Source organism: Jaculus jaculus, chromosome 6 (genome assembly GCF_020740685.1).
Source record: "Jaculus jaculus isolate mJacJac1 chromosome 6, mJacJac1.mat.Y.cur, whole genome shotgun sequence".
NCBI classification, from domain to species: Eukaryota; Metazoa; Chordata; class Mammalia; order Rodentia; family Dipodidae; genus Jaculus; species Jaculus jaculus.
The window spans coordinates 121,635,337-121,663,223 of NC_059107.1; the positions used below are offsets into that span (position 1 = coordinate 121,635,337).

The window sequence follows — 27,887 nt, forward strand, 5'->3', positions numbered from 1 at the left end:
CCAGGTCCCATGTAAGCCAGATGCACATGGTGGCACATGCGTCTGGAGTTCCTTTGCAGCAATAGAGGCCCTGGCACACCCATTCTCATTTTCTCTCTCTTTCTGTCTCTAATAAATAAATAAAAATAAATCTTTTAAAAAGATTAATCAAACCGGGTGTGGTGGCACACGCCTTTAATCCCAGCACCTGGGAGGCAGAGGCAGGAGGATTGCCATGAGTTCGAGGCCACCCTGAGATAACAGTGAATTCCAGGTCAGTCTGAGCCAGACCAAGACCCTACTTCAAGAAAAAAGAAAAAGATTAATCAATATTTAAGTTATTGTAAAAGTATGTATTGTGTGTTGAACATATTCCCCCCATCCCTAGACTCACCTCTATTCTCACCCTCTCCCTCCCAGTAGTCCCCTTTGTCCTTATACACCCTCATTTCTACTTTCATGTCATGTAGACATACCAGATACTCCACATATGGCTATATAGAAAAATGTTTTTATTTACTGGTTGTATATGAATATATATACAAATGATATAAAACATATAATATATATTATATACCTTCTGAGAATGGATTTGTGTATGTTTGTCTCTGTTATGCTCCAAAATAAAACTTTACTTAATTCTTCATCTGGGCTGGAAAAAATCCGTTAACTCTTTTGTTGGATACAGGTTGCTTCTGTAATTTGGCTGTTATCAGTAGTGCTGCCATAAAAATAGATGCACAAGTATCTTTATGTCATGCTCATTGGAGTCGTTAGTGTATATTCACAGGAGTGATTCATCTATGTCATATGGTATATCTCAGGTTAGTTTTTGGTCCAACTTCTATACTGACATCCATAGTGGCTGGACTAATTTCCATCTCCACCGAGAGTTTATAAGGTTCTCACACAGTTGGAAATGTTTGCATTTTGTTTCATTCACCCACCATATGACCTGCTGTCTCCTCTCCTACTTGGTGACCCACGATTTATGCTCAAGTTAAAACGTGTATGTGAATGTTCTTAATAGCTTGATTCATCATATTTCATACCAATAAATAACCCAGTGGAAAAATGCAAACTATGTGAATAGAATACACATATTTTCAAGTTATGGAATTGTCATAGATTGTAAAAAAAAATGATGGATGTGTGAATAGACATAAAAAAAGAGGTGTTCTTTGATGAAGAATATAGCAAAAAAACTTTTAGTACATTTTAATGCAATTAAAAATGAAAGGATGGAAAATATTTTTATAAGATTTGAGACATTACTCAGAGCTAATTATGCTAATAATTTTTCATTAAATGCTATTTTCTATGAAGTATTTTTTAACTTAATTAAATGTGCCATAATAAGCAGAATTAATTGCATCCAAGCTATGGTGAATTCTTATATCTACAAAATTAGAGATGAAAGCTAAAGTCACAGAAGTTCATGATTAGGAACATAATGCTATCATCTGTCAAGTTTTTCCCTTCAAGTTTATTTAGTAAAGAAATAGGTTGATATTTTTCAAAACTTGTATTTTTATTGGTTGTATTCCACTGGAAAATTCCTGGGTGGGAACCAAATTTCAAATGTAAGACTTTATTTAACATATTCTAGCTATATTAAACAACAGACACCATGTTACATGCTAGGACTCTAAAGGTAAGAAAAACACAGTCCCTTATTTCAAAAAATTGAGACTGCGACCAAGAGAATAGAAAAGCACATAAAAATAAATGCTTACCCATTACAGAGAACAGAGTACATTACCTACCATCACAGTGAACGGAATATCACAGTGAATGGAATATCTGCTTATCATCACATTGAATGGAGAATATACCTACATTCACAGTGAATGAAGTATGTACCTACCATCAAAGTGAACGGAGTGCATTACCTACCATCACAGTGAATGGAGGTCACACTTACTAAGAAATAAGTGTTAAGTTACAAAGTTGGGAAATGGAACAAAACAGTACCTATTCACAGTGCTAACAAAGATTAGAAGCAACTTAGTTGAAAATACATCTGACTGAGTAGAGAGGTAAAAAGAATAATTAATAAACAATTCCAATAAGCAAACCAGAGAAATTTTTTCAAAAAATTATGTAAGGTAAAGAGAGGGAATCTGAAACATTAACAAGACATCCTTCAAATGCTTCCATATGAGGCAGAAAATTCTAATCTTGTAGTTAGAAGAAAGTTCTAAGTTAGAAAGTGTGAATTAGATTTAATTATCACAAAGATGTTACTGAAGTGGTGAAAGGCTTGGCATTCCCAAAAGGAATTTCTAAAGTAGTTTAAGAAGAATAAGGGGAAAAATTTGACAAATTCAAAGAAATCTTAAACAGCAAGGGAAAAGTAATGGACCCAAAATGTCAGGGGAAACTGACAGAGGTCCAAGCTGTCTTGAGTGTATTTCAAGAAACGAATGAGGAGAGATAGAACAGAACCTAAAAGCATTGGGTTCATTTGAGACACTCAGTCACTTTAAATGGTATACAAGTAATTACTGTGATTATAGTAGCCATTGATGCATTTTACATTATTTTCATTGGTGGAATGATTTTTACACTGCAAAGTTTGTATTAAAAAATTGATGTCTATTTGGTACCAGAAAAATTATCACTGTAAAAATACTAGAAATTTTACTCTTGTTTAATTTTATTCTTTAAATATAGAATTGTTCTATATTATTCTGTGTATATTCCTTAAAATATCATGTCAATATGGTCATCAACTTCACTGCCTTTCTCTTTATGTCAGTACAATTTGGAGGTTTTACTCAACATTTAAATTTTATACATTTCCCTAATCAGTAATGATTTAAAAATTGTAGAACATGGTTTTGAGCTCAGAAAACTCACACTATGTCCTTAGTGTGGTATTCTATATGTCTATGAAAATGGGTCTAAGTGGACCTAAAAGCAGACCCGCTGTTATGGACGTGGGATTATGACGGTGCACAGAAGCGCCACCTTGTGGGTTCTATGAGACAAGTGCATTGGACGATGGAATCTTGTTCTTGTGAAAGAGAAGAACCTTAGTGTATCAAGATGTTATGGCAAGAAGTGAATTTATGTCCTTTGACTCAAATACACGAGGTAAAAAAATGCATAAAAACGATCAAAATTGTGACTACCAGATAGGAGTATATTTATATTGACTAGAATTGTGGGGGATAGCAGGAAGAATGTCACTGGATAAAGTATTTAAGGATGGATGAATAAGTGTAAATAATTGCGAATATAGGAATAAGCATGAGGTTCCTGGCAGAGGCACACCTTCCCCCCCCCCTATTTTTCAAAGCAAAGATGCATTCCTAAATGCTTTATGGCTCCAGGGAGTTTGTTTAGGAAGTGAGGGAACCAGCTGGGATGTCACTTTTTCCTCGTTCCCTGCTGCATTTATCTCAGTGTTTCTACTCATTCCATGCATGTTCCCTTGGAACCATGATCTGCTGGTTATTTCTGAATGTCAGATAAAGGTTATTCTCAGGTATACACTCGATTCTTATGAATAGGATATTTCCACCATGGAAAGGGAATAAATTTTCATTCAATATTTTTTTAATAGAGGTTGTCATCCCAAAGTATCAAAGTGTGTGGGACCGGAGGAAAGTGGAACTGGGCACCCGGGCTTCACTCATTGCTGCTGTCTGTCTTGCCTTTAGCTGGGATGACAGCAGTTCAGTGAGCAGCGGTCTGAGTGACACTCTGGATAACATCAGCACTGACGACCTGAATACCGCATCCTCCGTCAGCTCTTATTCGAACATCACTGTCCCTTCCAGGAAGAACACCCAGGTGAGAGTCTCCCCTTTCATACAATGAGTCTGTTAGTTTATTTCTCCAAATTATTTTGTATTGAGTTAATTTATAGATCAGTCTCTTAGTCTGAAATATTTGCATGAATTGAATAAAAGGCAATATTAATAAAAACTTCTTCACTGTACACTAGGGCCAGCATTTTGTTGGTATTTCCCAGAACTTTAACCCCTGGAGCTATAAAAATAAAAATATACCTCAGCCTGTTGTGATGATTGAAAGCAGCTTAAATCTCCTTATTTCCTATTGCTTGCAGTATAACCTAGAAGACTCATGCCATCTTCCCTCCTAATATTGATGTATTTGTTTAAAAATCAAAGAAGTATTTTTAACAGCCTAATTTTTTATCATTCTTAATTTTACACTGATCTCACTCATGTGAATGGTAGATTAAGAATGAATGTTAAGTAAGTTTTATCTCATTTCAGTTTTTGCTGGTTACATTTGACATACAATAACTCCTTCCTTTCTGGAGTGTTTAATTAGTTTAGTTTTTTTTTTTTTTTCCTGCACATACATATCCTGACATTCTCTAATGTGTGCAACGAAGAATTATGTGGCTAAAATTAAAGAAGTTTAAATAAAGACACAGGTAAAAATAGAGCTGTCTCATGAATTCTTTTGAAATATTAATCAGTGTTTCACTGTAGTTTTCTAACAGTGATCTGAAAGTGTATTCCAATTGCTAATTCATACTCTATAGACTTTTTTCATGAAGTGTTTTCTTCATAGCTGAAGACAGATGCAGAGAAACGTTCTACCACAGATGAGACCTGGGATAGCCCTGAGGAGCTGAAAAAGACTGAAGAGAATTTTGACAGTCATGGTGATGGAGGTGGCAAGTGGAAGGGTGGCTCCTCGGGACTTACAGAAGACCCTGAGAAGGCAGGGCAGAAAGCGGCCCTGTCTATGTCACATACAGGTTCCTGGAGGAGAGGAATGTCTGCCCAGGGAGGAGCTCCAGCTAGGCAGAAAGCTGGCACGAGTGCCCTCAAGAATCCTGGTAGGCCTGCACTTGGAGGCTTTTTCTCATTAGTGCTTTTAGTCAATGTCTGTTTTATGAATAAATGCTGTCTTTAAAGAATTCAGATTCACTCTGCATTTTATCCAAATGTTGCCTACTTTAACATATACATTCATGGGCGTACGATCACCCGGGCATCCTTCAAGGCTCACCTTCATGATTTGGTATTCTTGTGTGCCTTATTCAATTCTCATTATTTCTGTTCATATCATAGTAAAATGTATTTAATAATAAGTCCATTTGTTCCGACTTCCTCATGAAGTTTTTTCAGTATTTATATTTTGTGTGTCAGTATGCTCTGTGACAACCTGAACCAAGAGAGCGATATTGCCAATCTAAAGGTTAGAGTGATGGATATATGATATGCTGTCTATGAACTAGACTTTGTGAAATAAAAGAGTGAAAGAATTCTGGTAAATTGCTCTATCCTTGTTTGTGATTTTTCTCTATTTATTTTATAAGTGGTGCCACCCGAATTACAGATGTCACAGGGTACTCCAAATTATAATCATCCCAATGATCTCAATGCAAATACTTCTTATCATATTTAGCTTGATGGAAGTAAGTGGAAGCCTTTTGAAGTAAGAGAGTTGCAAAGTATAAGCCATGAACAAATAGCAAAATTACATGTTTTCATTTTGTCTCCTCAGTATCCATAATTCTTCCTCTGACAGGCACATTTTGCTAGCTGTGTACTCAGTCCTGTCGTTGCAATAAGAGTACACCCCTACTTAGATGTGACACAGTAAATATTTAGGAATTTAAATAATATAAAGAATCGTTCACATTACATACCTTGTTTTGGAAGTGGTAGGATGAGATCAACATATGAAAATTTATAGAGATCTCCATCTTTCTTGTTAATTAGGGAAGACAGATGATGCCAAGGCATCTGAAAAGGGGAAAACCTCCCTTAAAGGATCATCACTGCAGAGGTCTCCCTCAGATGCAGGAAAAAGCAGTGGAGATGAAGGGAAAAAGCCGCCCTCGGGCATTGGAAGATCAACGGGCACCAGCTCTTTCGGGTTTAAGAAGCCCAGTGGCGTGGGGTCATCGACCATGATCACGAGCAGCGGAGCGACCATCACGAGTGGCTCAGCGACACTGGGTAAAATCCCCAAATCTGCTGCCGTTGGAGGGAAGTCAAGTGCAGGGCGGAAAACCAGCTTGGATGGGTCCCAGAATCAGGATGATGTGGTCCTGCATGTAAGCTCAAAGACCACCCTCCAGTACCGCAGCCTGCCGCGGCCCTCCAAATCCAGCACCAGCGGCATCCCTGGGCGCGGAGGGCACCGGTCCAGCACCAGCAGCATAGACTCCAACGTCAGCAGCAAGTCAGCCGGGGCCACCACCTCGAAACTGAGAGAGCCCACCAAGATTGGCTCAGGGCGGTCCAGTCCTGTCACCGTCAACCAGACAGACAAGGAGAAGGAGAAGGTCGCAGTCTCCGATTCAGAAAGTGTTTCTTTGTCAGGTTCCCCCAAATCCAGCCCCACCTCGGCCAGTGCCTGTGGGGCACAAGGGCTCAGGCAGCCTGGGTCCAAGTACCCTGATATTGCCTCACCTACATTTCGAAGGTAAGGACATGTAAAGGAAAGCTGGAGGAATATAAATGTATTTATATAATCCAGATATTTACTCTGTGTAAACATATTTTAACAATCTTAACTGTAGATGTTTAAGATGCCAGTACCTTAAAATCATTTAAAATACTGAGTTCTATTAAGCTGGCCATATCAACTAGCCTAAAAAGTAGTGCTTGTCTTGAGAAATGGCCCAATTTGACAGTTGCAGTTACTCTCATATTGATACCAACAGCATATGCAATATGTAATCAATGACATTCTTCAGGGGCAGTGACAAAAGGAAATAACAGCTTATGAAACAAAATTCATACATACTCTCCATAATTTAAAAAAAGTAGAAAGAGTAGATCTTTATAAATATTGGCATTTCCAGTGCTGGGCTTTCTCTTAATGAGCTGATGTTTATAAATATAGACGATGTATTCTTGGTAATGGAATACATTACTACATTGGGCAAGTTTATATAAGACCGAATCTTGGCATGTTAAAGAAAATCAAAGTTAGGTGTAATTGCCGAAAATGGAAAACTTAGATGTTTGACACAGAACAATTCGGGGGTAGGATAAACTCTCTGACTCTTCCCCAGCCATCTTTGACAGGACTTTGGTAAGCAGAATGACTAGTGTCCACACAAGGATTGTCTTTGGTATTAAATATGTGAAGTTTGGCTCAGAATCATTGGCTACCTTTAAATTCCCTAAGTGGCAAGAAAATAACTACAATTGAAGTCTTGAGACACAAAGCTAAACCTCTCTGGGTTGATCTCATTTTTAAAATGATAAGGTACTCATTGATAGTTCCTTACTTGTTGAGTATTTCTAATGGGCTGATTGAACATGAACTCACACCTCTTAGAAACAGTTTTGGAATGCTTACTGTTACTTTCAAGCCATCTTAAATACATAATTGCATGAACAGTCTAGATGTTTCATTGCTCATTAGAAATTCGCATCCTGGGCTGGAGAGTTGTCTTAGCAGTAAAAGTGCTTGCCTTAAACATTTAGCCTAAGGACATAGGTTCTATTCCCCAGAGCCCGCATAAACCAGATGCACATGGTAGTACATGCATCTGGAGTTCCTTTGCAGGGGCTAGGATCCCTGGTGTTCCCTTTCCCTTTCTCTCTCTCTCTCTCTCTCTCTCTCTCCCTCCCTCCCTCCCTCCCTCCCTCCCTCCCTCCCTTCCTCCCTCCCTATCTCTCTCTCATAAATAAGTAAATAATAATAAACTATTAAGAAATACTAATTCTGAAAAACTGGCTTTCAAAATGGTGCTTCTCATTGGTAAGAATCAATTATGGTTTGAAGCAAGAGTAAATATTTCCATTGCTTAAGCAAAAGCCTGTAGCATGCTTCTGTGGCCCATTACCTATGAAACAATTTCTCATATTCGTCATAAAGTATCCCACTGTAGGAAATATGGATCTCATCACAACTGAACGAGTAACCATTCTGCCATTACTCCATATCACTTTATTTCCATATTTACATAAATTCAATTATATCATCCACTTCATTTACAAAACTAAAATGTTTTCTGAACAAAACTCCAATATCTAACTTAGCACCAATTATATTTCAAATCAGTATTTTAAATATGTTTTTGAAAAATTCTGGCAAGTGACATCAAACCCCTTGACCTTTCCAAGGGGAAAAAAATGTGGACAAATTCATATATTGCCAACAATATCCAATATTTCCAAACAAGTCACTCAGAACTCCAGATATTCAGCTTACCTTCCTGGACCTTGCCTTAAGCATTCCTTGTAGATTTTAACTAAAGAGTTAAAAAGGACCAAAAAAGAGGGGAAAAAAAAATCTCTTTCAGTATTCTCTATCGAATGCGTAGAAGTTGTTTCATTATAATGGTTCTGTAAGTAGGTAACTACCAGAAAAGTGAAAATATTTAATTGAGAGTCTTCTAATCACTGACCATGTGAAAGTCAAGCACTTTGATGTTTGACTTTTTCCCACTCTCCCCTCCCTGAGTGGTAGCATCCAGTACCGACTTGCCCTCCTGATGCTGTAAGACAGTTGTAGTGATTGATTCAAGTCCAGCAATACCGAGTTCAGGAACATAGAGGCTAGAAGTGCTTGGGAGCTCAGGACACCAATGCACACTTGGCTCTGTGGACCGCAACCCTGACTATGAAATGTGGATATGAGTCTCTGGGAACAACTGAAGGTGTTATTTGTTTTTCTTTTAGGTTGTTTGGTGCCAAGGCAGGTGGCAAATCTGCCTCTGCACCTAATACTGAGGGTGTGAAATCCTCTTCAGTAGTGCCCAGCCCTAGTACCACATTAGCGCGGCAAGGCAGTCTGGAGTCACCGTCGTCTGGTACGGGCAGCATGGGCAGTGCTGGCGGGCTGAGTGGCGGCAGCAGCCCTCTCTTCAATAAACCCTCAGACTTAACTACAGATGTCCTAAGCTTAAGTCACTCCTTGGCTTCCAGCCCAGCATCGGTTCACTCTTTCACATCAGGTGGTCTTGTGTGGGCTGCCAATATGAGCAGTTCTTCTGCTGGCAGCAAGGACACTCCAAGTTACCAGTCCATGACTAGCCTTCACACGAGCTCTGAGTCCATTGACCTGCCCCTCAGCCATCATGGCTCCCTGTCTGGACTGACCACAGGCACTCACGAGGCGCAGAGCCTGCTCATGAGAACGGGTAGTGTGAGATCTACTCTCTCAGAAAGGTGAGCATTTCCACCCTGCACTGTGCCTAACCTACCCTATACCATTAGCTTCTCCTGATTTCATACGAGTGACTCGCCACTGCATAAAGTAACTTAAAGTGGGGATTAAGTTTCGACTTCAGATTGATATGATTGGTCCTTTTAGTTACTCATTACCAAATTTAAGGAGGGATACAGCCTTTAAGAGCAGGGTGATTAGATCATTTAACTTTCTTGATAGAAATGCATACAATTTGAAGCATTAGGAATTTGAACAAAATTTTAAGTATGTGTTGATATATGGAATGATGCCTTCTCAAGATATTTTAGTGTTATGGTTATGGCTTGAGCTCTAGGACATCACAAGCTCCTTATAATAATTTAAACATTGCTAAAGACCAAATTCAAATGGATTCTTCAATGATGCTCTGAGCAATATGTTAAATTTATTTTATTTTCACCCTATAAAAAATAGCAAATATATCAGTGGGGAATCCTAGTTGAATTGAAAAACAGTTGTCAACCATGAATTCTCCTTATACACCATTTTTATAGCACTCTTTAAAATTGATCATATTTCGAGTTTTTCCATTGATTTTATTCTTTTTAAGTTAAAAAATTAAACTAAACATTTCTTATGTAATAGTCTTACCTAAATGCATCACATTGGGCAAAATGTCCTAGATCACCACCACAGAAAAGATAAATAAATATAATAAATCTTACTAGGGTATTTCATATTGACTCTTATTCCCAAGGAAATGCTTTAAACCTACAACTTTTTTCTCCTAATAAGTTTGATGGTAGATATTTACACACAAAAGGCTTTCACAAGTCATCTTGCTTACTACATGCTAACCCTGTTATTTTGGAAACCACTTGTAATTGCTGGAAATGCCTCTTACATAGCTCTAAGTTATTTTTTATTTTTATGTTAATGCTGACATAGTCTTTCCTGTACCTCTGCTATTCCTCCCAGAATAGCTTCTAGAACACCAATTAAAAATCATGACAAAACACTTTTTAATTCAGTTTTCCCTTAATCTATGATTTCCCACTCTGTTCTCCCTGTTTTTCTTGCTTTTTAAAAATATAGTACTCAGAGTGCCTTTTTATTTATTTATTTATTTGTGAGTGAGAGGAAAACAGAGAGACAGAGTGAGGTAGAGAAAGAATGAGCATGCCAGGGCCTCCAGGCACTGCAAATGAATTCCAAATGCATGCACCACTTTGTGCATCTGAATCATGTGGATTCTGGGGAGTTAAGCCTGGGCTGGGTCCTCAGGCTTTATAGGCAAGTGCCTTAACCACTAAGCCAGCTCTCCAGCCCTCACAGTGTATTTTCAGGTCCCAGCTCCTCACCACCCACTGATGGCAATGCCAATGGCACTTTTCCCTGCATTAAAGCATTTGAGAATGAGTTGAAATATTGGTGCTTTGTTATGAACTAATAATTAGAGAATACATTTTTCCTCAAAAACAAAAACCTGAGCCAAGCAATATGGGTGATACAAACTAAAAGGTAGCCACTTTCCTTTTGGTTGTACTAACATACACATCATATATAAAACTGGTATTTGAGGGGCTGTAGAGTTAGCTTAGCAGTTAAAGCACCTTGCCTGCAATGCCAAAGGGCCCAGTTCAGTTCCCCAGTACTCATGGAAAGCCAGATGTACAAGGTGGTGCACAAGTTTGAAGTTCGTTTGCAGTGGCTAGAGGCCTTGGCATGCCTTTTCTCCCTCTCTCTCTCTCTCTCTCTGTCTCTCTCTCTCTCTCTCTCTCTCTCTCAATCTCTCTGTCTGTCTCTCTCTCTCTCTCTCTGTCTGCCCCCCCTCAAATAAATTTAAAAAACTGGCATTTTATCATTCACTAAAAATTAAGCTCCCTATTACATCTTAGATTCTAGTTTCAACAGTTTTAAGGCAATTTGGCATCATCATATGTCAGTTATAAAACATAACCAATAAAACAAATATCAAAAATGTACTAACCCATTTTTTAATAAAATGCATTTTAAGAATACTGTCAATAAAGCATGACATAAAAATAACAAATAGTAAAACATCAAATATTGCAATTCAAAAAATTGAAAGTATCAAATTTCACACCAAGGGAATAATTGATATTTCAATCAATGCTACTTATATGTGGGAATATATGAACACCATGTGAAAAGCCCAGGGAATGAAATTATTTCAGTTTCTCCACTAACTTATTTTAATGAGTATATCCTTCAATATAGATGTAGATGTGAGGAATTACAAAATGGGTTAGTTAAATTAAGTATACTGCAAATAAGTTATCATTCATTTGCAAGGACCACTCACCAAAATATAGATCATGTTTTGAGTTATAAAATTAAGAATAGTAAGCTCACCATATAGCTATCAACCTACTGCTTCAGCATTCACACATAAAAGTCTAGGAAACATAGTAACAAAATAACCTTCAAATGAAAACCACCTGTGAAGGGTTTTGAATAAACAAAATGGAATGCCATTTTAATATTGTGCTCTGTTCTATATTTTAGCTATAATCAATATAAGCTTTTACTACAGAACTACATTAAGATATATATTTACTTAGTCTTGTGGGCAAATTTTTATATTTACTTAATATTGGAAATAACCAGTTTTACAAATGAGAATATCCTAGTATTGAAATAACAATCAAAGACATTCAATAATACATATTGAAAAGTTTAAATAAATAAATGTTTTGTTTGTGATTCTTAGTAAAATTTTAGTAATGAATATTAAACTCTGTAAAGCAAGTATGAATATTTTGTAAGAACAGTATATAATTGAGAGATTAATTACCCCCCCCAAAAAAAATTACTGGATTGAAATAAGTCTTGATATAAAACATTGTCCATTTTCTTTTTCTTCAGAACAAAACTTCCAGTTATAATAGTGAGTTGAAGCCCTTCAAAATGTATATAGGGAAGTTTTTGTTCTATTTCTAAGCTTTAGGTATAATTGGTGAACCTGACCTAATTATATGCACTTGGTCAGCTAAAGAAACTAAAATTTTATATCTAAAATAAAGTATATTAAAGCATAAGGATTTAATGCCAGTAATTAATGATGCATAATGGAAACTGATGTGATTATAAGTTCATGACTTTCCTTGTAACATTTTGATATTCAGATCTTAGTGTTGTTAACTCAGTGGGTTTTCATACCAACTTTAATTTTTACATAAATTCCACTTCACTATAATTAGTAAAATAAATAAATGAATGAATGTATAATATTTTTTTCAGTTTTTCCTCTACATTGGCTTTAAGCTACTGATAATCCTGGAGTTACAACTATTTGTTGTAGCCAAGTCAAAATTTTAAAATAGTAACCAACCTTGGAAATTTCTGGTTTGTCATTAAACCTGAAATCAGGACTGGAGAGATGGCTTAGCAGTTAAGCGCTTGCCTGTGAAGCCTAAGAACCATGGTTCGTGGCTCAATTCCCCAGGGCCCACGTTAGCCAGATGCACAGGGGGGTGCACATGTCTGGAGTTTATTTGCAGAGGCTGGAGGCCCTGGTGCGCCCATTCTGTCTCTCTCTCTTCTCTCTCTCTCTCTCTCTCTCTCTCTCTGCCTTTCTCTCTCTGTCTGTTGCTCTCAACTAAATAAATAAAAATAAAAAAAAAAAAATAAAAAAAAAACTTGAAATCAAAAATGCTTGTATCTGACACTTATTAGGCTTAGACTAATGGGGCTTGGAATGAAATCCTACCTGGTTCATTGTCACTGTCCTGGCCATCCCTGACACTGCAGTTGGAATCCTTGATGCTTTGTAGAAAAGCATATATAATGAAAATATGAATATCAAGAGTTAATGAGAATGTCTATATTAGTAAATTTAAGTGTGTTTTTTGACTTTTCAGTGTGGCTCTATGACATACAAACATGTAATTTTATGTAAATACATCATATTGAAAATAGAATACAACTTTAAAAATTTCCCTAAAATGTTAAACTTTAATTTTCACACATGAAAGGAATTATGTTTAAAATGACAACCTCATACACACTTAGCTTAATATGGTTCATTTTAGTAATTTCTTATATTTTTTTCAATAGAATTCCTTTTGTTTGTTTACCCACATTACTAAAAAAAATATTTGTAGTCAAAATATGTGCTGGAATTGGTCTCTCTATCCCATAGCAATTACCTTATATTGACAGCCCCAGTAAAGTTGTATATAGCCCTTGGCTGCTGCTTGCTATCATTTCAGCTGATGGAGGACACGTGGAAGAAAACATTTTAGCTTTGATTTTGAGTGATTCAATGTTAAGTCAATGTGTTTGCATTCATGTTATATCATCCCCATTATGCATATGCTGTGTGTTTAATTTTCATCATTTGACATTCTAAAGGAAGAGGGCAATAGTTCTGCAAGTCTAAATTCATTTTATTCTTTGCTAATCTGCATGCCTGAGAGTATAACTGAGTTGCTAGACTTTGTCCCACTTATTTGTGAGCACTTTGTCTTCAGTCAGGCACTTCCCATTTACTCTGTGCATACCATTCCTACTTCCTGTGACCAGCTGAGAATTCCTTAAAGTAAAAGATAAGAAAAGACAATGTCCTTTAAGTACTTAAACTGATTTCTGGATGATGATATAACTTCACTTCATTAATACTGAAACATTTTTCAAAGAATACATATTATATTGTTTCATTTTATATCAATGGAAAATAAGTATACTTTATGTTTATTAAAAAAAATAACTGGAAAAGAAAAAAACAAATATTATATTGTACTTTTCTCCTCTCTGATCATTGACATTTGTCACTTTAACTTAGGGAAGATCTAATGGCCAGCTCCAAGTCTCTTGCATGTGAAATTACCTGTGCATAGGGAAGGGAGACAACCACAGCATCAATGCAATATTACAGGAGATTTATGCCAATATGTGATTTGATTTCTTTTCAAATAATTCCACCAAGAAGATATCATGGAATGGCACTGGTATAGGAAAAAAACTCAATATTTAGTATTGCAGTGGGCATTTTCTTACCTTTAGCTTGCCTTTTCCAGTAAGTACAGCATTTATGTATGTATTACCAACAGAGTTATTTTGTGTAGTTCAGAAAATCATTTTCATTAATGTATAACGTGGAAGTTTTGTTTACATTATATCCTTAGGGGTCTTCTTTGTTTTAACAGCATGCAGCTTGACAGAAATACACTACCCAAAAAGGGACTAAGGTATATATTTCTCTCAGCACAACTGCTGCCTCTTTCTGTTGTTATGTAAACTTTGTGTGCTGTCTTTTCCTCCTCCATGTTTGTAATGTAGCACCTGACACTGAAGATGAAATTACTTTTTGTTTGTTTTGGATGCAGGGTCTCACTGTAGCCCAGACTGACTTTGAACTCACTTGTTGCCCTAGGATGGCCTTAACTCACTACCTCAGCCTCCCAAGTTTTGGGACTAAAGACTTGGACTACCATACCCAAATAAAATCATTTTTAATCTTGGTCTTTTGGGGGCTTGAAGAGTAGATGATTGGTTCTTACGAAGAGATAAACACTAGTAGAGAGAGTCATGGTGACTTGAATCCCAGTACTAATATATTGCTTTGTCGGAAGGCTTGCTTGGAGTGGCACTGGTGGTGGGGATCTAGGTATAATATCTTTTGGTAGAATGCTGAATACATTTCTCCAAATTACAGTAAAGTCATTTCTCCAACTTTTGTATTTTAGAGACATATGCTTTCAAAACCTTGAAATATACTATAACAGGATACATTTGTGGCCAGTATTATACTACAGTATATACCCGTGGCCAGTAATATTGAAAATAGAATGTTCTGTGACCATTAAAATTTGTTTTAGAACATTCTTGATTCAATTTTCATCAAAAAATGAATGTTAAAAATCATACCTTAATTAGAGCCCTGATTTCTTTTTCCAGACCTATAGTTAACACTGAAAGCAACTTAAATGTGAATTAATCAAAATAATTTATAAATCTCAAAATTATTATTCAGTTCAAAATGAATGAAATTTTAAGTCATATCCACAATTGTGTCTTATCTGAGGAGGAGTTCTGGAGCAGCCTCCCAACAGAGGCCAAACACAGCACACATGACAACATGATTTCGTTTTGTGCTAAAGATTCCCACTCTCCAAGACAGTGATCAATGGCCAGTTGGGCTTTCCCCACTCTCCTCTTCTCATCCTTCTCCCTCTTTTTGCAATAGTAAACATCTGACATTATGTTCTTTGCAATATTTTGATCTATAAGTTTACTTTCCAATAGAGTGAGTATAGTTTTCCCTCTTTTAAAAAAAGAAATGATGACAAGTGGTCTTTAAACCATAAAAACTGTAAAAAATAAAATGTATAACTGTTGTCTTTCATTTCTTATGCCTTTTTTTGCACCCTTTGCTCCACTTCTCTTGGCTTCTGGCCAACCACTGTCCACGGTGTTTGGTCAATGTTTCACCCTGTGATGTTTCAGCTTTTTCACATTCTCCCAAGCACTGTGCTTTGGGGTCCTTTTCCATTAACATGGCTGTCTGCTCATTGCTTATAATTTTAATGCTGTATCTCACAGAAGCATACTTTTCTTCTCAAATGCCTCCCCCCCCCCCGCTCCGCCCCCCGTGGGTTTCAAACAGATGGTGCCAAATCATCTGGAAGAACTGAGCAATTTTAATTAGATTCAATCTGTTTGCGAATGCTGTTCTGTCTTTATAGTACACTCTCCTCAGTTGTTTCCCTGTCCTGGTATTTCCTTGTCCTTGGAGATATGCTTAAGAGTCTCAGCTGTGCTGTTTTGCAGATACACCCCGTCATCTCGGCAGGCCAACCAGGAGGAGGGCAAGGAGTGGCTGCGTTCACATTCCACGGGAGGCCTGCAGGACACCGGCAGCCAGTCACCACTGGTCTCCCCTTCTGCCATGTCATCTTCAGCCACAGGAAAATACCACTTTTCCAACTTGGGTAAAATATTTTAAAATGCAGTTTCTTCCTTGCTCCTTTCACTAGCCACTCTCACAGGTACCTTGGTATCTCTCCATTGAGAAAGTAGTTGTCTAATATTTGCTATGCACAGAGTAATTTCTAAATATCCTATCACTTATTTGTGACAAATATTTTACTTAAATAATATTATTAGAATTTTACAACCTGGGCTTCAGAGGCTCCAAGATGCCATCTAAATTAAACATATGTGTTTACTCACTATGAGCAATGGACAGAAGCAGAGATGAATCCCCAAACACCTGACATCAAGCCCAAGAGCCCTTACATTCTATCTCAAATTCTTGTTTAAATCCAGCAAAACATTTTTTTTAATTTTTAACAAAATAAGTGATCTTTATATAAATAAATAAAATTGAAATGAACAAGTAGAAAATTATATGAAATTCTATGACTACAAAATAAATTCTTTTAATATTATTAAGGTTAAAACTCTCCCATAAATGGATATGAGATTGCAGTTCAGACAATATTCTGTGAGCCTTTTTAGATAAAGACACTGAAAAATAAATTCCTATTACCCATTAGCATCATTTAAATGAAATATAATCATATACATAAATGTCATAGAACACAAACTTGAGTGACAAAATAATGAAAGAAATCTAAATATGTCAGTTGTTGCTTAATAGATATAATGACTTTTAAAATAGATTTAACTCCTATTAAGTCACATGTGAAATAATCTTATTATTTTATCTCCTTTCACTTGCAAACATCTTTCTAATAATAATCCCTGCTCTTCAACAGTTTGAACTATTCAACTTTCAGCCCAATAGAACTCAAAGCTGTATCTTGTCTATTATAACTCTCCCACTCTACCAATTAGGGCCTGTAGCAATCAAGACAACTATTTTGTTCATGTTCGTAGGAGCTGATAAATTATGAACAGCAAGATTTTGTTGCTAAGCCCACATATTGAGGAAACTTCTTTGTGCCATATGATCAAAAATTTATAGCTTTATTTATCTTGTGACATAAGCATCACATGGGAAAACCCAAAAGTATATAACCTTAATAAAATAATAGTTTTGTCATGCAGTCAGTCACCCCCTTTTCCTTAAGAGATCAGCACATCTGTTTCTCTCCTATTCAGTTCATCTGTGTCTCTTACCTTTAGTAGATCTTGAGTGGACAACTCTCATGCCTTATTTCTATTTATTTACTTTTATTAATAAAGAATAAAAGGAAGAGATTTGAATTTTACAAATTTTGTTCTATTAAATTCTTTTTGTTCTTATTCTGAGTAAAGCAAAGGATATTTATTAAGAGAAAATTCTCATATTGAGAAAAAAATTATTAAGAAAAAGCCCAGGGTATTAGGGCAAACATTCTTGGGATTTTGGCTGGCATCTAAAAAACATAAAAACAGAAGAAAATGGAAAGTTGTTTTCTGTGTTATAACTCAGAAAAGGAGGCAGGCTTAACAGTGAGCAACTGCATGCCATTTTATTTAATGTATCTTTTCTTTTCTTGGTATATTTTACTCAATTATATTCTGTATTTCATTCACTTATCCTTATGGAAACTCTTGAAGATACTTGGTCATGCTTACCTTCCTAGTTAAGTACAAAATCATACCCTCATATGTTAAATTAATGGAACATTCTTAAATAGTATGGGTATATTTCTAAGGGAAAACATCAAAATTTTTATAAATTTAACTATTCCCTTAAAATTTATACTAACATTCCTTAACACTTCACGTATTGTTGGTAAAGTGTTATATTTTGAATGTATACAAATGTCTTTTACATGGATAACTCTACAAACATTACTGTAAGTTATGCCAAACCAATGAACAAAATTGTTTCTAACTACTGGATACAGATATTCAATAATGCACTTGTAAATATGTTTAAAACTTCATTCCTTTACAAGTTAATTCATAATATATAATACATTTATTTACCCCAGTCCCCATTCTTTAAATAGAAACATTCAAGATTTAAATGTCCTTTCGAGTTCCTACTGGCTGTTGTTAGTAATAACAAGTACTGATTAATTCTGTGTTCAATAATTAAGTAATAAAAATAGACCAGGAATATGGTCACTACTGGCTGGAAGAATCTGCCTTCAAAACTGGTCCACCTTGGCTTTCTTTTCTTATCTCCATTTTTTATTCTTTCCTTCAAATAGGTTATATAACTTACAAATACATAGTGGCTTTCTTTGTTGATTATATTTCTTATATACATGCTTAAGATGTGATGTTTTTTTGAACATTTTTTCCAGTCCATAACTAGTTCTATCTGAGGCTTGTTCCACATAATGATTCAGTTAATACCCATAATATATCAAGCACAGTACCTGAAACACAGGTGATATGACCCCTTCTGTTAGCCCAGGGTCTAAACTTCCAATTTAACTTATTGTGGGAGTCAGTAATTACATCAAGATGAAATGTAATTCATGTGTCAAAATATACATAGCAGGCTTTGAAAAATAAAAAATATATATTCTATTTTTATATATCTTCAACATTCTTGAAGTACTTAGCAGTTCCCTTTACAGCTTAAGAGACTCTTGCCTATGTCCTTATATACCAGCAACAAATTTGCTTTTCTAAATGTGAGAACTTAAATATGACAAAGTGATAATGAGTGTTTCTTAATTTTTCTGCTTTAATATTATTCCATATTTCAAAACTGTATTGTTTCTTAATACAATTATATACTTAATCAGTCACATATTTCTTTAGATTGGTGACTATGATTTGACCTAATATGTGCAGGGACATCAGAACTATAATGCAGGCGCACTCTCCTGTTACTTTTGTCCACCTTATGTTGGCCAGGGGGTGATGTCCAATCTCTGCTCATGCCATCATTTTCCCCTACCATCGTGGAGCAGACCTTTGAGTCAGTAAGCCAAAATAAACCTTTTTTTTTCCCAAAAATCTGCTCTTGGTCAGGTTATTTTTGCCAGCAATGTGAACCTGACTGCAACAGTATCAGTTTTTACCAGGTGGTATTACTAAATTTATTGAGCTAAATTGAAAGGATATTCCCAAACCAGAGTGAATGTTAACACAGCCTTAGTTGAAGATATAATCAGCTTAGAAGAGTTGGATGAAGAAATGAAGACTGTGATGGAAGCACTCAAGGATAACTTTAATAAGACTCTCAACATAAAGACATCGCCAGGATCCCTTGATAATATTACTGTGGTTACTGGTGATGGAAAACTTGCTTTAAAACAGATTGGCCAGATCTCCATGAAGTCAGCACAGTTGATCTGGTGAATATGGTAAATATGGCAACCTGCAGCTCTCATGTCTATCAGAGAAAGTGGAATGAAGCTGAACCCAGAAATGGAAGGGACACTAATTCGGGTACCAATTCCTAATGGAAGCAGGGACCACAGGGAAATGCTGGTGAAACTGGCCAAACAAAACTCCTACAAGGCCAAAGACAGTTTATGAAGGTCTGTCCAAACGCGATGAACAAGCCGAAGAAATCAAAGGACAAGACCTCAGAGGACACTATTACGCCCATAGAGAAGCAGATCAGCCAAATGGCCAATGACACAGTTGCAGAGCTGGACAGGCATCTGGCAGTGAAGATCAAGGAACTCCTTGGATGAAAGTCCAGTGGGTCTCAGCCACACACAAAGTCCAGTTTTTGGTGAATCTCCCAGTAGCAGATTGGCACCTCCCACCCCACCTGCTGTCCATATGGAAGCCTGTCACTGTGCTATCAGTCCCTGGGAGACCTACCCTTTTAGTAGGATGCTCAGACTTACTGGTTCTTGTCTTTGTTTCTCTGCCTAACCTATTCTGCTCTGAGCCTTTTGTTATTGATGTCTGCATCTGGCAGAGGACTATTACTCTGGCAGTTGCTCTGGCTGATGTCAACATAGGACTGGGAGTATTGGCTGGTTCAGCACCATCTGCTTCTCATCTCAGGAGCCCTGTTTCCTGATAGTGAGTCAGCCCTGCCCTCATGTTGAAACTGTGTGCACTGATGTGGGCCTTCACTCAGACTAATTATGATAAAGCCTAAATAAATTGAAAAATGACAACCACAAAAAAATAAATAAAAAAGAACTGAAATGCAATAGGCAACAGTCAAATATATTCTTACTTGAAATTGACACCTATAATACTTCTTTTGAAATAAACATGTTTGTCTTTTGACAAACTCCTTCGGATATTTTCACCTTAGACTCAGCCAAAAGTAAATTTTTATTCACTTTATTATAGGCTCCCAATACTATATGTATTTTATTTAAAGGACAAGTTTACTGTATTCCTCTTCTTTATAATCCCTAGCTCTAGTAATAATAATGAGTACCCACTATGAGCTTCATAAATTTACTCTGTGAATAAAAGTCATTGTGGGGAGATACTCAAAACTCTTCTTGGGAAAATTAGATATTTTGTACTATACTTTCTTTAATTTCATTAATGATGGTTATTTAAAAAGAAAGCCCTCAGAGTTGAGAGACAATCTTTTATTCATAATTTATCAGTAAATACCTTGTTACTACATCTCTAGCATGAATAACCCAGGTGAATTGTTGGCTTTGAAATCTATTGCTATAGAAATTGAAAGAATTATTCCATAAAAGTTCCTCAAGGAAAAGAGGACTGCGACTGCTTGTTGCTGATGTCTTACAGGCAGAATCTTAACCTAATTAAAAGTGAAATATCCTAAAATTCACATTTCTGTAAGAATTGGGATAAGTTCCCACTTTGCTTCAAGCAGTTATGTTCATCATTCAAGCTCTAGAATATCAGGCAGTGTGTGTTTTATTTTTTAGTGAGTCCAACCAATCTGTCTCAGTTCAACCTTCCTGGGCCCAGCATGATGCGTTCCAACAGCATCCCAGCCCAAGACTCTTCCTTCGACCTCTATGATGATGCCCAGCTTTGCGGTAGTGCCACTTCTCTGGAAGAAAGGCCACGTGCCATCAGTCATTCAGGCTCATTTCGAGACAGCATGGAGGAAGGTAATAAGTGTGGGGCCTAGAAAGGAAATAAATTATGCTTAAAGATATTTTATTGTGCACCATCTTTCACATCTATATATACCTGGAACAATGCCAAGACATATTTTTAGATTAATATTTGGGAATAGAACAGTTTGGAATAAATTCAGTGTTCTCATTGAAATACAGAGTTTTAGAGAACATTGCCCAGATGTGTGAAATATTAGAGCAAATGTATTGACATCTAAACTAAAAAGCCATAAAGCTACAAAAATGGGTGGAAATGTCTTATGAAATTATCATATGTCAATTTTATTCTCAAACGTTCCATGTGTTCTTATTTTGTCATATCATTTTAGAATATATATGGTGCCTTCATTTTCCTTTAAGTCATATTTTTATCCAATGATAAAATGTTTAAATTCACACCTGAGTGAATAAGCTTCTTTTAGTTATTAGTTATATATGACTACTTCAAATAAATTTATGGGAAAGTCTTAAAGAGGTTAATAACTATTCAAAAATATTTATTTTTAAGTACATGCATTATATCAAATGCAATAATAATTTAAGAGATTTTTTCCAATTGTTTTAATGAAACATTTTAATTACCCATGAAGAAAGTATATGGCATACATATTATAAAGTATGCCAGCTATGGCTATAGTAAAACTAAACAGATATTTTAAAGTGATTAGAATAAAATCAAACATGAGATCTACCATTTAATATGTGCACATAGTACATAGAACAATAGTCCTTAAGAAATAGCAGAAATTGGGCTGGGGAGATGGTGTAGTGGTTAAGCGCTTGCCTGTGAAGCCTAAGGACCCCGGTTCGAGGCTCGGTTCCCCAGGTCCCACGTTAGCCAGATGCACAAGGGGGCGCACGCGTCTGGAGTTCGTTTGCAGAGGCTGGAAGCCCTGGTGCGCCCATTCTCTCTCTCTCCCTCTATCTGTCTTTCTCTCTGTGTCTGTCTCTCTCAAATAAATAAAAAAAAAAGAAGAAGAAAAGAAATAGCAGAAATTAAGCCTCTAGACATTCAATTTTTGTGTTAGGAGCTTCAGTAAGTTTTGGAATTTTCTTGATTCTAGTTTCTTTTTCTGTTAATTTTTGAAAATTATCATGAAGGTGAAGTGAGAGTAAAGAATAGATCTTTTTTTTATTTTCTCACTTAAAATATATGAGAATAAAAGTTCAAGAAGTTATCAGAATGGAATCGTGAGCTTTCAGGTCATTACTGTACATTTAATGTTCTAGTACTAAAGCAGTTGACCACCTCTTCTATTGCTAATACCCCAACTACCAACTTCACTGTGGCAGATAGTGAACTCTAGCCTATAAGTCTACTGACTGAGGCAGCATAGCAGGTAAAATGTAACCAGTACCAACATAAGAATTTGATAAAATGGTTCTTTCATGCTCTCACACTATGCCCCTGAATATATTATTTACTCTGCCACACATATGAGTGGCTTTTCAGAAAATCTCATTTATTAATACAGTCATGTTCATATACTGAGAAATCCTGGATTCCCATGCATGATGTTTAAATAAGATCAATTTCTAAAAGCCAACCTATTATTACTTTTGAATAACCATGTATTGAATACCAAACCATTGTCCTCCCTAAAATGTGACCTAGAATGAAGGCAGTTTTGACTAGATTGAAGGGAGTTTGCTCATCTCTTACTCTAAGCTACAGGTTTAACAGAATAAGTGGTGGAAGAGAAGGCAAATAAGCTAGCCCTCTTGTATTCTACCAACCCATAAAAGAATCATTAGATATTGAGCCCTTTCATAAACTAATTGACTCAGAGTAAAGTTCTGCACATTTCATGGAGTAGTCATGTATGCCTAATTTTTTTTTTTTTTTTTGCTCTTTGTTCTACTTTTGACCAATAGTTAATCATTTTTGAAGAGATTCTTTTTGATCTCAGTTAAATTTCCTCCCTTGTCATGTGTCCAGTCATAATCACACTATAGGTTTCATAGGCCTGTACAGACCAAGTTATAAGTGCTTCCCCTGTGGTCTTGTCATACTCAATGTGTTAATCTCAATAGTATGTATATTGCTGTGGTGTATTGTCTTTTAAACTTTGTCTCTCTACTTCTTTCTGAGCATCGATGATTTTATCTTATTCATTTTCTAACCACAAGATCCTGGAAGAGCTTGAAGCATTGCATGTGTTCAACTGATGTTAGCTAAGTAGATAAATACAAAAAAATGAATATGTAATTCCAAAAGGAAAGGGGAAAGTGCTTATCTACACTACCTATAGCCCTGTGGTCTTTGCTTTTTCTGTAAAAGCTTAGATTTTACATATTGACTTCATTATTTTAATCACATTCTTCTGGTTTTCTCCAGTTCATGGCTCTTCCCTGTCCTTGGTGTCCAGTACATCTTCTCTGTATTCCACTGTAAGTATTTGCTAATTTTTTGCCTGTGCCATGCACAAGTGTGCAAATAGAGTGGTGTTTACATGGAAGCTACATAATAAGCATGCTGTAGAGTCCTGCTTCCAGGTGCTATCATGGCCCTCATGCAGCCCACCTGTGTGTGGTTTTAGCTGTATTCATTATAATCAGTGTGTAAGTGTAATACTAAATTTCATAAAACCTTTTTTGGATTCAACATGGAACCTGTAAAACCCTTCCCTGTTCTCTGCCATCCTTCTAGAATTCTAACTCTTCCCTTGTTTGGGTTGCTGGCCCATTACTGATAACAAGTCCTTGGTATTTTCTCCACATTATCTACTAACTTTAAGTTCATTCTCTATGAAGATTGTGACAAAGCTAAAGTCCTAAAAGAACTAGATATATAATTTTTTTAAAAAAATATACCTCTTCTGGGACTGGAAAAATTATTCATGGTTAAAGGCACTTGTTTGCAAAATACGATGGCCTGGATTTGATTCTCCACTACCCAGGTACAACTAGATGCACAAAGAGGTACATGTATCTGGAGTTCATAGGCAGTGGCCCATTCTCTCTTTATCTCTCTTCCTGCTTGCAAATAAATAAATGAAAATATTAAAAAAAGATATCTTCTGAAATAGTTTCCTTTTAAAAAGCATTTCTTAAAAGAGAAATTTCAATGTTTCAGCTTTTCTCACTATGAGAAATTGCAGTTCATTTTTTTTTCCCAAAATGAGTTCTTTCTGGTCATCTAATATTATTTCATCTCTTTAAAATAGCCTATAAGCAGCCAGGCATGGTGGTGCATGCCTTTAATCCCAGCACTCGGGAGGCAGAGGTATGAGGATTGCTGTCAGTTCAAGGCCACCCTGAATCTCCATAGTAAATTCTAGGTCAGCCTGAGCTAGAGTGAGACCCTACCTAGAAACACAAAAACAAACAAACAAATAAACAAAAACAGCCTATAAAAAGTTATGTAGCATGGCCCATTAAAAGCAGATTACTGAGTCTCACTTAGTCTTAAGTACATTGAGCAATCCAAAATGCTATGTTGAAATATCTATGAGACTCTTTCATATCTTTCAGTCAACAAACATTAAAGACAATACTGATTGATTGCACACATACTCATTAGGATTAGATGTGATAGCATTTTTGTTTATAACAGTCTTATAGGCATTACTGATTTATAGCCATCAGTCAAGATCAGGCTATCACTGAAGACACAGATGTTTCATATTTCCCCTGTTAATGGTTAGAATTGCCAATAAGTTCTCTGAATAAAGATACCACTGTTGGGGCTGGAGAGATGGCTTAGCGGTTAGGCGCTTGCCTGTGAGGCCTTAGGACCCCGGTTCGAGGCTCGGTTTCCCAGGTCCCATGTTAGCCAGATGCACAAGGGGGTGCACGCGTCTGGAGTTCATTTGCAGAGGCTGGAAGCCCTGGCGCACCCATTCTCTCTCTCTCTGTCTTTCTCTCTGTGTCTGTCGCTCTCAAATAAATAAATAAATAAATAAAGATACCACTGTTGGTGTTAGGGAAATGTACTGTGTTAGACTAATGGATAAATAAGCAAGTAATATGGAATTATCTTGAAAGAGCACATCATAGAAATGTTAGGTGCTGGCTAAAATGTATTCTGATATAAACCATTGCACTTTAAATATTTACAAACTGGCCAGAGCTGGAGCATTATTCTAATTGTGTTTTGTTCTATTTAGCATGCATTAATAACTTTTCATATTTTAAATAAATTTAATAATAATATTTGTATAAAACTTCCATCCCAAAGCCTGAGAATGCATCAAGAGTTAAAATATTATTGGTTTGAGGGAAAAAAATAACCAGATGATTAGTTGGTAAATACCAGGACCTAATAATAATTTCTAGAATAAAGAAATGCTCTGCATCTGTGCTGGATAAAACCAGAACCACCAATAATAAGTTACTTTTTATGTGTCCAGGGTGACAGAAGGGTCGAGATCTTAACCTTAATCTCTGTTTAAATAGACATATGTGGTTACTGCAATATAGGATAATGTGAGCTCAAGGGAGGAAAGGGAGTACATTGTGGAAAAGTGAGTAAAACCTGATTAAATTCTGAAAATTCTGTATCCCATTCTGAAACTTATTGAGCTGTCCAATTAATACTTGTTAAATACAAGTAAAAATAATAAGTAAAGAATTTCAGTTGTAGAATGGCAAGAGTGGGATGATCAAATAATGAAGATAAATAGAAGATATTAGTGAGAATAATTATATTAAAGCACAACAAGAGTTATAGTGAAGATTAAAATAAAGAGATGATATACACAAATGCACATAAGTTAACATTTATAGATTAAACAACCCTGTGCCAAGTGCAAAAAGAATTGGTTAAGTGATCAAGCCATGTGAGAAAATGACAAAATTAAACAGACAATGATGAAGCTTACTATTATTGCATTAGAAATTATGAAAATTGATATAGTCATATTAGAAATATAACTCCAATTCCAAAACAAGTTATGATAAAATAATACAAATAAATATGTTTGTAGGGCTAATAAAGAAAAACATGAAAGATGAAGAAGATTCATTCTTTTCCCCTACCCTCATAATCATGTGTGAAAATTGACAGGAAGAAAATGCCTACAAAAATGTTTTACACAGGCTGGAGAGATGGCTTAGCGGTTAAGCGCTTGCCTGTGAAGCCTAAGGACCCCGGTTCGAGGCTCGGTTCCCCAGGTCCCACGTTAGCCAGATGCACAAGGGGGCGCAAGCGTCTGGAGTTCATTTGTAGAGGATGGAAGCCCTGGCACGCCCATTCTCTCTCTCTCTCCCTCTATCTGTCTTTCTCTCTGTATCTGTCACTCTCAAATAAATAAATAAAAAATTTTAAATAAAAAAAAATAAATAAATTAAAAAAATGTTTTACACACTATGAAACAAGACAGCAATTTATGGTTGTCTTTTATAGCTCTCTAAGAATTTGGATAAATATTTAGTTTATTATATACTTACCTAGTTTAATTAGTGATTATTGTATAAGTTGCATAAATTGCTAAATGTCTTGGTCTGTTCCTACAAGTTGGCTCAGTGGATAAAGTACTTACCACAGTATATTGAGGACCCAAATTGAGGTCCCTAGAAATACTGTAGCAGGTGTCTACAATCCCAGTCTGCCTCCATGAGAAGGGAGGAGACAGCAAAATTCCCCCATCTCTGGTCCAGAAGCTGAACTAGCCACCTAGAGTGATGCACACAGTAGCGAGCAATGAGAGACTCTGCCTTAATCAAGGTGGAAAGCAAAGACACACCCAAGGCTGTCCTCTAGCTTCCAGATGCATGTGCTGGCACACACATGCCAAACCTTAAAAACTTCTTGCTTATGCTACTGATTCAAACCAAACTATATATGTGAAACTTTAAATTATTAAAATTAAAAAATAAAATCACTTAAAATATTTAACATAAGATGTATAAAATTATCAAGATTAATGTCATCATTGCTTTAGAAAACAAAGTGCTCTTATAAGGACACTTAACATTCCAACAGTTAGCAGTCTGTTAATGATCACTATACTACAAACCAGACATTGTTTTGAAGGTGGAAAAATATAGCAAGGAAACCCCAGGCTGAATGAGATGCTGATGAATAAAATATATTCTTATGTATGTGTATGTGTGTGTGTTGTTTTTTGAGGTAGGGTCTCATTCTAGGCCAGGCTGACCTGAAATTCACTATGTCATCTCAGGGTGGCCTTAAATTCAAGGGGTTAAAGATATGTACCACCATGTATGCATATTCTGATTTTTGTGCTATTTCGGTTTTCATGTTTTCTTAAAGGAGAACAAGGCCAATTCAGCTATTTTTACACCAATTAATCAAGAAATATCCCAGGATGAGATTGTTTTCAGACTCATTTCTGCATTCAGAAAAGACTAATGTTATTTTGTTCAGTGACATTGTGCATTCTCCAGCTTTTTCCAGATTGAGGGAGCTTCCTAAATGTAATGTGGCACAAAACTCACTTTCTGGCATTCTGTAGCCCAGTGTGCAGGAAAACACAGCGCTAGAAGTTTGCTATAACTGAGATATAAAACACCCTGCAATTCTGTACAGCAATTCTCATTTCCATAAAGTGCTTGACCAAAGATATGTGGCTGTCATTTTTATTACCACCTTAACACAGTGTATTTTTGTATTTTGCTGACTTGAAGGTCAATAAATTTAACTAATAATAATCATGGAAAATAAAGTAGGACCTAATAGTCTGTATTTTCCGTTAGTATCAATACAGGTCAATATTTCTGTCTCTAGCCACAGCTTTATTTGGCTTTTATAATAATGAACAAATCACAGAATAAAAATCTTACTCCTAAATCTAAGCTAAAACTCTCTATAATTTCATGGAGCCCAATCTATAAAAACAGATACTTCCTGTTTCCAGGTACTCATATATTTAAAATATTTTA

General features: G+C 36.1%; 1 protein-coding gene and 1 pseudogene across 6 annotated transcripts in view; both read left to right on the forward strand.

The window, feature by feature from the left end:
• Positions 1–27,887, forward strand: part of Nav3 (neuron navigator 3) — an 830,635-nt gene that overhangs the window by 728,524 nt on the left and 74,224 nt on the right. For all 6 annotated transcript variants that reach the window (XM_045151620.1, XM_045151622.1, XM_045151621.1 and 3 more), the window contains 8 exons: positions 3,648–3,780; positions 4,534–4,804; positions 5,694–6,402; positions 8,616–9,104; positions 14,256–14,297; positions 15,880–16,040; positions 20,844–21,032; positions 23,380–23,432. In XM_045151620.1, coding sequence (XP_045007555.1) covers positions 3,648–3,780; positions 4,534–4,804; positions 5,694–6,402; positions 8,616–9,104; positions 14,256–14,297; positions 15,880–16,040; positions 20,844–21,032; positions 23,380–23,432 — 2,047 coding nt within the window. The remainder of the gene's footprint in view (positions 1–3,647; positions 3,781–4,533; positions 4,805–5,693; positions 6,403–8,615; positions 9,105–14,255; positions 14,298–15,879; positions 16,041–20,843; positions 21,033–23,379; positions 23,433–27,887) is intronic.
• LOC105943870 lies at positions 19,144–19,664 on the forward strand (annotated as a pseudogene).